At 37.4% G+C, this 10,828-nt stretch overlaps 1 protein-coding gene across 6 annotated transcripts in view; it reads left to right on the top strand.

The window, feature by feature from the left end:
- The window catches only part of LOC127987351 (NACHT, LRR and PYD domains-containing protein 12-like), a 795,441-nt gene that overhangs the window by 63,022 nt on the left and 721,591 nt on the right, over positions 1-10,828 (top strand). For all 6 annotated transcript variants that reach the window (XR_008161173.1, XM_052589641.1, XM_052589640.1 and 3 more), the window contains exons 10-11: positions 3,858-4,031; positions 6,901-7,074. Coding sequence is in view for 5 of the 6 variants with exons in the window: in XM_052589641.1 (XP_052445601.1) it covers positions 3,858-4,031; positions 6,901-7,074 (348 nt within the window). In the remaining variant the exon portion in view is untranslated. The remainder of the gene's footprint in view (positions 1-3,857; positions 4,032-6,900; positions 7,075-10,828) is intronic.

Here is a 10,828-nt window from a genome sequence, read left to right as displayed (position 1 = left end):
ACCCTGGTCTCCTCTAACAAGGAGGCTAAATGGCTACAGCCACTAGTGTCTGTTGCTAGTGCGTCTCTTGAGATCAGGGAGGTTTACCTGCACAGCACTACTCGCTGGACTCCGTTACACTTAGCGGTTTTGGAAAATGACTAAGTTCCACTTTATGTCATCTTTTTTTTTTCTTTAAAGTGTACAAGATGTTTACTTGATGTGCTTACGCGCCGATAGCTAAGTTAACAACACAGAGATATTTGAAGCAGTTTTACTCACTGCCTGCGGTTCCAACACACGATCGTGACCTTTTTTCTTTGGGACTGCATTATCCTTAAGAAATAAACGATATGCAAATCCGGTGTCAAACTGGGCCTTGTTTGTAAAACAAGCATCTTCGAAATGCAGGGAACAAATAAAAACACTTGCACAACTCCGTCGATGCTCTTTAAAAATAAACTCCGTCCACTGGTCCCTTGATGTTTTTTTTTTTTTTTTTGGTAAACTGTGCAGGTTTGTCTTGCCCTCGCAACCAAAAACACACTTCTTCTGTGACATTTCGCTCTCGCTCTGGTCGGTGAAAGTCTCGTCTCTGCTCTGCTATACGGGAGCGCGCGCTCTTCCAGGAGAAGTGCCCTTAGGACCCATATAAGGAAATTCCGCTCCATCTAACGTCACACAGACACGTACTCAAAAAAAAAACTTTCCAAAACTTGTGACAAACCGGAAGCAGTATTTTTGTTCCAAAAATACTCCTTCAAACATACAACTTAATTTTTGAAACTTTGTCCATGTTTAGCATGGGAATCCAACTCTTTAACAGTGTAAAAAACTCAGTATGCATGAAATAGCATTTCACCCCCCCCCCCCCCTTTAAGAATTTCAAACGATAAATATAGTTTTGGAGCTTTTTAGTAGCGTAACCAGGATCATGCTTGCTCAGTTCGATAAAATTGGCAAGATATTCACAGATTCGACTTTTGCACTTTTTATTATGAAAAATTTCAATAACTTCACCGTTATTGAATATAATGGTTAATAGCTTTACTGTAACACACTGTACTTTCACCAAATTCAGTTCACACATAACTGCTCCCCTGCTGGTTATACTACAACTTTTATTTTGAAAGTAATTACTTTGGCACATTTTTATGATTTTTATTATGAAAAATAGTTAATAACTTTACTGTAACATAGTGTACTTTTACCAAATTCAGTTTACACATCACTGCTCTCCTTCTGGTTATACTACAACTTTCATTTTGCAAGTAATTGCTTTTACACATTTTTTAAGATTTTGTATTATGAAAAATAGTTAATAACTTCAACATTATTGAACATAATAGTTAATAACTTTACTATAATACACTGTACTTTCACCAAATTCAGTTCACACATCACCGCTCTCCTGCTAGTTATACTACAACTTTCAATTTGAAAATAGTTGCTTTTGCACAATTTTTTATGATTTTTTTAAATTGAAAAGAAAAATAGTAACTTTACTGTAACACATTGTACTTTCACCAAATTCAGTTCACACATCACTGCTCTCCTCCTGGTTATACTACACCTTTCATTTTGAAAGTAATTGCTTTTTGCACATGTTTTATGATTTTTAATTATAATAACTTAATAATTTTGAATAACTTTATTGTAACACACTGTACTTCCACCAAATTCAGTTATTTTTGAAAGTATCTTATACAAGTTAAGTTAATGTATGATAGCTTGGAACATGCACTAATACCAAGTAGAACATGAAAACATAAGATATAGGTATTACGATAGGCGGCTCCCTGAAGTAAAGTGAAAAGTGAAAGTTGTGACATTTGCCAAGTTTGGTAACCAATACTTGGAATTGGTGCTCTGCATTTAACCCATCCAAGTGCACACACACAGCAGTGAGAAGTGAACACACACTTGAAGCAGTGGGCAGCTATATATCCAGCTCCCGGGGAGCAACTGGGGGTTCAGTGATGTAATTGGGGGTTCAGTGCTTTGCTCAGGGGCACTTCAGCCATGGGTATTGAGGGTGGAAGAGAGCGCTGTTCATTCAAAACCTCCCAACTACAACTCCTGCCAGCACCGAGACTCAAACTGGTGACAGCCCATCCATGTGCACCCGTCTCAATCCAACTCATGTCAAATTTCATGACGTCCCATGAAACTGCAAAAAGCAGTTCCTTTCAGCTGTGATGCAAATGTGCAAGTCACATTTGCTGCACTTCATGTGGACGATCCCCCTGAAGCCAGGGTATTTGCACTTCCCTTTCTTCTCCATTACAGGCCAAGTCTGCACTCTTCCTATTGCCCTTTCCATAAAATATAGCTATATTCATTTTCTGAAAAGAAGACATAATTTTGTTATTTATACATAAATACAACTATACTACAATAAAAACTTCAAATCATTAAATAAATGTGATAATTTTATTGATGCTGCTTTCTATAAAAAATCCCAGTGGGGAAATACATTACTGAAATTCCACTGTGGTATAGTGTTGCCATATGGCAACCTTGATATTTTCTTAATGTACAGTAAAACTATGTTAGACAAAATTGATTTATGAATTAAAATATCTAATTTACTTACCAAAGATGTTGCAAAAAATCCCCCTTGAGAAATTAGGTTAATAGAGCAATTTCTGGAGCACTTCAACAGGTGTCTTCTGTGTGAGGTTGACCATGGAAAAATGAGTTTTGGGAGGACATTCAGTTGTCATGTGACTTAAAAACAGCACATCATTGGCTACCTTAAGGCCTACCCTTTTAATCCCCATAATGTGATATATCGTAGTTTTTTCAGAATAACAAGGACATGAGTATAAATTAATTGTTGCCATATGGCAACTCCGTACCATAGAGGGTTAATTATTGTCTAAAACAACCCCTACAGCAATGTCTGTACCATATTCTGCTTTGATAAAATAGTTTACTTTTATTAACTGACTACATTGCAAAATGGATCTATAAAACTAAATGTTTCTTTATAAAAAGAAGATTGTGAAAGATTCTTACACTGATTGAAGATCTCATACTAAATTATTATGACTTTATAGCATATAAACTAAAATAATGTTTATATTTTGTGAGTGATGTCATATTTTTAAATAAACTTAATAATAAAATGTTCATATTCTTCAGTTATTTAAAGTCTGTTTATTCAATTACTTGAAAACAAAACTGAAAACATTAACAAGACCTTTGCTTCATATATAAGCCTTTAATTTTAATAATTCTCATTTGCTTCTTAAGTCTGTCATAATTTTTTACGTGCCTTTTACATCGGTCCATCTTTAGCCTCATTGTTAACTACCACACACCAGTCACAAAATACAAATTATCAAATGAAATTATTATAATTATATTTACATTTTAATGTATGTTTGTAAATACACTTATATATTATAAAAGTATAATCTAAAACAAAACACAGATAAATAATAACAAAAATACTAATTGACAAATCTTTCTTGAATAACATATTTACATGTACACAGTGATACGAAGACTAGATTATTTTAATCAGTTTGAAGAGTATTTGTTTAAGAGGGAGCAACATTCATAAATGCAACTTTTTACCTAATTCAGTGTGAGAAAAATGAAGAGTGATGTCTATTTTTCAAATATACTTGCCCTTTCAACCTCCTCACAATCTTAAACAGCAAAGTAATATGTCACAGTTATACTAAAGTTTTAACATAATTGTATGTAAAGAACTACAAAAGGTTTGAAGAATGAAAATGATAAACTAGTCAAGTATCAGGAATCATGTGGAAAAAAGTAATACTCACACACACACACACACACACACACACACACACACTAAAGCTTTAGCCCAGTCTCAGATATCATTCATGTTCTTCACTATGCAGGCTGTGTGACTGCAGTATTGGAGAGAAAGGCTGTGCTGTTCTGATAACAGCTCTGAGATCAAACCCCTCACATCTGACAGAACTGGATCTGAGCTGTAATAAACCAGGAGACTCAGGAGTGAGACTGCTCTCTGCTCTTCTGGAGGATCCACACTGTAAACTAGAGAAACTATGGTAAGCTTCTTATATTATTGAATACAACAAACTGTGTGAAAATACTGCTAGAGAAATGTTTTTGTCCACATAATGGAAAGCAATGGTGCCAAAACTTTGGTTCCCTTTCAGTCGGTCACTCTCAACATTACGTTGATGACCGAAGAAATTGGAATATCGCTTCAATAGACCAATCTACTTTGAGTGTAAACTAAATGAGCCAATGCAACCAGCTGCCGCTGATCACCGCATGAGTATAAGAAGGCAGCAGGTGCAATGCATACCAGCTTTTCGCTTCGGAGTTGAGCGACAGTATTGTTCTGCTCTGCTGTGTTTACGGTGAACTGTGAGTTCACCACGCTCTCAGAAGCTTTCTGTGTTGGCGAGACGGCGCTTCAGCAGCAGTCATTCCAGTGTTGAGTGGATTTCACACTTCAGGCTGCACTACCCCCTGTCATGTTGCAAGCGGCCATCTCCCCTGTGCACCTCAGCACTAAAAGCAATTTCCTCTAAAAGAGCTCCATGAGTGCGCCTTTATAAAGATGATGTATCGTCCTTGTAAGGATGGCGTTTCACCCATGCATTTCTGAATGCAGTTGTTACCTGGCACCGGGTGATGGCCATGATCACTGTCTCACATGTCTGGGTGTCAAGCACACTGAGGTGGCCTTTGTGGATGTGTCATGTTCCCATTGCGGGAAGAAGACCATCTCAGAGCTGTGCACCATGCAAAGCTACCTTTACGGGGGCGGAGTCCTGCTCCCGCGATCTGGGGCTCGTTCTGGAGGCCAGCAGACAAAGACCACTTCCGACAGTAGCGCGGGTGGTTTGAGGGTTGCAGTGGTGGCAAACCCTGCAGGAAACCAACCCTCTGGGGACCACCGCTCATCTTGCTCCTCCGATCCAGTGGAGCAACCCACGGAACATGCTGGGCCCTCTTCAAGGAGCATACCAGCGGTATCCAGTGGACCACCACCTGACCTGGGTTCCACCTTGCTGCCCCACTGTAGGTATGGCTGTGGTTCTGCTAGTCCCGCTTGTATGGATTCTAAGCACCTGGGGAGGCCTGGTATTGCTGGTTTCTACAGACCGTGCGTCTGTCCCCAAGATCGGTTTGCAGCGTTCGACCTGAAGGATGCGTACTTTCATGTATCCATTTTTCAGCACCACAGACCTTTTCTGCAGTTTGCATTCAAAGGATGGGCATAGCAGTACAAGGTCCTGCCCTTCAAGATGGCCCTGTCTCCCGCATCTTCACGAAAGTTGCGGAGGTGGCTTTTATTCCCCTTAGAGAGCATGGGTTTGCATTCTCAACAATCTAGATGATTAGCTGATACTAACAAAATCTTGGGATAAGTTGTGTGAGCACTGTTGGGCCTTCGGGTCAACTGGGAAAAGAGCAAACTCTGACCGATGCAGAGGATCCCTTTTCTCGGTATGGAGTTAGATTCGGTCAAACAAACGGCACGCCTTACAGACAAAACTTAAATATCATATCGCTCCAGCACTGGCTTTATGGCCATATCCCGAGGTGGTCATGGAAGCGTGGCACTCACCGGGTCCAAGTTACACCGGCCTGTCACCAAACCCTCATCTGTGGTCAGATCTTATGTTCTTTCAGGCAGGGGTGCCCCTAGCACAGATCTCCAGGCATGCTGTGGTTTACACGGATGCCTCCACCACCAGTTGGGGTGCTACGTACAATGGGCATGCAGTCTCAGGGGTTTGGACGGGCCGGTAGCTGCATTGGCACATCAACTGTCTAGAGTCGTTAATGGTGTGTCTTGCTTTGAACTGTCTCGAAGGTCACATACGAGGCAAGCAGGTGCTGGTCCGAACAGCCACCTTGGCGTACATAAAATGACAAGGTGGTCTGCACTCGGAAACTCCATGTCTGGTCCCTGGAAGGGACGTGGAGGTTCTAGGTGACCTACCCCAGAGACACACTTATGCCTTGAAGTGAAACCTGTTCGTTGAGTGGTGTTCTTCTTGCTGAGAAGCTGCCCGAAGATGCCCTATTGCGGTTGTGCTTTCCTTTCTGCAGAAAGTGCTCGAGCGAAGGCTGTCTCCCTTCACCCTCAAAGTCCAGGTTGCCGCTATTGCTGTGTAACATGACCCTGTGAATGGAAGTCTTTAGTTAAGCATGACCTCGTCATCAGGTTCCTTAGAGGGGCCAGGAGGTTAAATCCTTCCAGGCACCCCTCTTTACCCTCTTGGGACCTGACTCTAGTGCTTAAATCACTACAGCAGGGCACATTAGAGCCTTTGCATTCAGTTGAGCTAAAGTTTCTTGCATTGAAAACTCATAATCTGCATCAAGAGGGTAGGGGACCAGCATGTATTATCGGTCATTTAAATAATATGGTAAGACACACCAGTTTGTAATATCAAGCAGCAAAACAACCTGTTTTGTACAGCTAAAAATAGCTGGAATGAAATGAGACCAGAAGAAAGACCCATAAAAGTCCAGAATAATCAAATATCTCAATTAATTTTAATCAATAATTGTGATAAGTTACTAATTAGAGACTCATTCTAAATGTAATGATCACTTGAAAATTAGAGTCAGAATAAACAGAGCTACACTAAAATTTAAACTTGATCCAAATTAAGTGAACTTTAAAGAAGTGTAAGTAAAATATATGTCATATTTATACTATAATGTTACTCTTATTTTAACATTATCACCTATATACTATTACAAACTAGTTCAGCATCACAGGAAACATGTAGGTAAAGCAGATTTAAATTAATATTTTAGCTGCTGGTTAGTTAAAATCTCTATAGCAGCAATCCTGGTGTATATAATAGTACTGCTCATACAAACACACTCTTACCCTAAAGCCTAAACACAGTGTTAGAGATCATCCATGTTCTTCACTCTCTGCAGGCTGAGGAGTTGCAGTATTGGAGAAAAAGGCTGTGCTGCTCTGATTTTAGCTCTGAGATCAAACTTCCCACACCCGACAGAACTGAATCTGAGATGTAATGAACCAGGAGACTCAGGAGTGAAGCTGCTATCTGCTCTACTGGAGGATCCACACTGTAAACTGAAGAAACTACAGTAAGTTATTGAGTCAATGCTTTCATTTATTATCTTGTATTAAAGCAGATCTTAGTGTATTTTCTTTCTTTCTCTTTATTGTGCAGTATTTGACAGTGGAAACTCCACAAGCTCCAAACAACTGAATCAAAACAACTAGTCTTGAACAAGGCTCTCACCTGGACATTAACCCCCTGGGGTCGAAGCCCGCACTGGTGCTGTCTGTCACGTATTTTCTTGATGACTGCAAATAAAAATAAACATACTTTGATCATTTTAGATTTAACAGATAAGAATAAGCTATCTTTTTAAACTGAACTGGGTTTAATTTATTTGTGTTTAGTCATAATAATAATAATGAGTTCTAGGGCCAAAGATGTTTTTAATTGTGATTCTTTATTTATTAAAATGCATGCAAATGTTCTTAGTACACCTATAACATATTTGGTTAATTTGTCAATAAAACAATGTCATTTTCCAAGTGCCTGGAAGTCAGCAGTAATAGCACCTATATTTAAGAGTGGTGATCCTGCTATCATAATTAACTATAGACCTATCAGTATTTTACCGGTTATTTCTAAAGTAATTGAAAAGGTTGTTTGCAATCAGTTAGTAGAGCATTTAAATCATGGTCTTTTTCCATTACATTGTATGCAGTTTGGATTTAGGGTACATCACTCTACGGAGACAGTGAACTGTTATTTCAGTGATCCTCAAATCTGGCTCACGAGATCCAGTTTCCTGCAGAGTTTAGCTCCGACTCTAATTAAACACACCTGCCTGTGATTTTCTAATGATCCTGAAGACACTGATTAGCAAACTCATGCGTGTTTGATTAGGGTTAGAGCTAAACTTCACAGGAAAGTGGATCTCGCGAGCCAGATTTGAGGATCACTGCGTTATTTTGTTGAACATATTAAATCCAGTCTTGATAGGGGTGGTGTTGTTGGTGCTGTCTTCCTTGATTTTAAAAAGGCTTTTGATACTGTTAATCATAATGTTATTTTATCTAAATTATCAAAGTTTATTTTTTCTACTAATACATTAACATGGATGGAGTCATACCTAAATTTAAGAAAACAATGTACACGAATTAATGATGCATGCTCACCATTCCTTGCCTGTAATATTGGAGTTCCGCTGGGGTCGATTCTTGGACCGATTTTGTTCAGTTTATACTTTAATGATCTGCCTACAGTTTGTCCAGAGGTCCAGGTTCACATGTATGCAGATGATACAGTTGTTTACACTTATGCTAAGACAAAAGAACAAGCTGCCATCAAACTACCTGCTGCATTGAACAAAGTCTCAGATTGGCTATGCCATTCTTGTCTTACTCTTAATGTGAGTAAAACTGGGAATGTTTTTTTCGATCAAGAAAGTTGATGAGTGTTGTCCAGATATTTAAGTTAAAGGAAAGGTAATAAATATTGTTGAACATTTTAAATATTTGAGTATGATTATGGATTCTTACTTAAATTTTATAAAACATATTAAAAAGGTCTCTAAAAGCACTAGAGCAAGTTTGATTATCTTCAGAAATATTAGGCACCAATTACCTGTGGCTGCTGCTAAACTATTTATGCATACAATGATTTTTCCTCATTTATCTTACTGTGCTACAAGTTGGTCTCTTAAAAGTAAAACTACATTGAAACCATTTATATACCATTTATAAACAAGCTGTAAAAATCTTAGATAAAAAGCCAAGGAGTTATCATCACTGTAACATTATTAAAAATTATAAATTATTGATGTTTGACAATTTTTTATTATTTGCTGATGTGTGTTTAATGTATAAACTAATTCATGATCTTGCACCACCACCTCTTAAACAATGTGTGACTTTCTGTAAGGACAATATCAGGCAGACTAGGTCATCAGAGGTGACTGTTCAACTAAATTTAAAATAACTGTTTTTGGACAATCAGCTTTTTCAGTAAGAGCAGCAGAAAGATGGAATTTAATGCCTGTTTATATTAGAGAGTGTTCAACACTTAGTATTTTTAACCCTTTCGAGTCGATTAACGCATATATGCGTTTTGAGTCATTTTCACCTGATAACCCCGAAAAGAACTTAAATTACACCCTCAGTTTTAATCGTACAGATAAGAGCAATACATCAATCGAATCTGTAAAGGGTCTAGTTTTTTTTGGATACAGACATAATAACAAAAAACCTTTGTGCACTCATAAAATAAATATAACAAACAAGGTGCGCTGTCTACAGTCTTTGTCTCCGCTGATCGTCATGTACAAACATTTCATTAAAATGAACTGTAACTCCGTGAATACTCAACGAAGAGACATGAGAGAGATATCTATAGAAAGCCTGGAATGTCTACTTTTAAACTAAACAAGTGCTGCCGAAAACAAATATTCTGAGATAAAGTAATCCATATGAAAACAACGCAATGTCTGTTTTTCATATCTCCGCTCATTATATCTAATGTGACCACGCCCCCGCGCTTAACGCGCTATTCAGATTCAAACTGAAGCGCGCGGCTTGAATACGCCCACACAGAAGAAAAAGCAGCAAGACTATTCTTCAAGTTTTTATTTTATTTTACTGTTTGCTTCGCGATGAGAGGACTAAGACATAATTCCCCCCAAAAAGATGTGATGTGGTTGAGGATTTGAGAAATGGATTTCCTCAGAAAAAAGAATGAAGCACTTTATTCAGCAGAGATCATAAACATGAGTAAGTCTCTTTTTATTTATTTGTACTAGTTTTCACATAACGTGTAAACATTTTACTAGTTAGACTTTTTCCAAATACTTTTTCCAAACTATAATTCCTGACTAAATGTATAATCAAGTGAAACATTATGAAGTTTCAATAACAATATACAATACTATACCATTCAAAAGCTTGATGTAAATAATATAAATGTGACAAATAGAGATAACTCTAACAAATGAAAAACAATGCAGTTCTTTCAATTTATTCCCCCTAAAAAAAAACTGAAAAATATTATCAGCTCTTTTCAACATTAATAATAATAATAATAATAATAATAATAATGATGATAATAAATGGGGTTTATTTGGTAGAAAATAAGATTGTTAAAAGGATTTCTGAAGGATTGTGTGACTAGAGAAAGGATGCCAAAAAATTTGAAAGTCAGCTTTGATTGTTCCTAATAAACTGTTTAACTGCTCCCCCAAGTGGATATTAAATTATGTTGTGGGATAATTAAATATATTCTTAATAAACTACAAACATAAAATTATATACTTTTATTTTGTTCTCACATTCTTTCTTGTAAGTCCTCCCTCACAGTGGCACAGTTGAATGGGAGGCTCATTATGCAGCTCATTATGCAGGCCTTTGTCTTCTCAGGTGTAAATCACAATGATATTCATGATAGTTGACGCCTACTCGCATATGACTTTTACCAACAAAAAGTGTTTTAGAAAATTTAAATCAATATATTGTTTTCTGTGAGTGAGTGAACAAGATAATTTTCACATCATTCAGAAAGAAAAATTCTAGGCTACAAGCTCCAGTTCTCAACTTTTCCGGCAACCAATTTTATGTATGTGTTTTATTGCCTTATTCAAGTGATTTAACATTTTTAGTTTTTCACTAACCATGCATAACATTTTTTTTCTCAAAAATACAATCATGTACATGCATGCATTTCACATATTATTATAGCCCAGTTTGTGCTGATTACAGTGATATTAGACTTTACCCATTTAGATATTTATAAGAAACTGAAAAAAGCACAAATGTCAGGGCATGACAAAACTTCTCAAGGCCCCAAAAATA

This window comes from Carassius gibelio, chromosome B22, assembly GCF_023724105.1.
Source record: "Carassius gibelio isolate Cgi1373 ecotype wild population from Czech Republic chromosome B22, carGib1.2-hapl.c, whole genome shotgun sequence".
NCBI classification, from domain to species: domain Eukaryota; kingdom Metazoa; phylum Chordata; class Actinopteri; order Cypriniformes; family Cyprinidae; genus Carassius; species Carassius gibelio.
The sequence above is the reverse complement of the archived record's forward strand: the minus strand, read 5'-3'. Positions and strand labels throughout refer to the sequence as shown.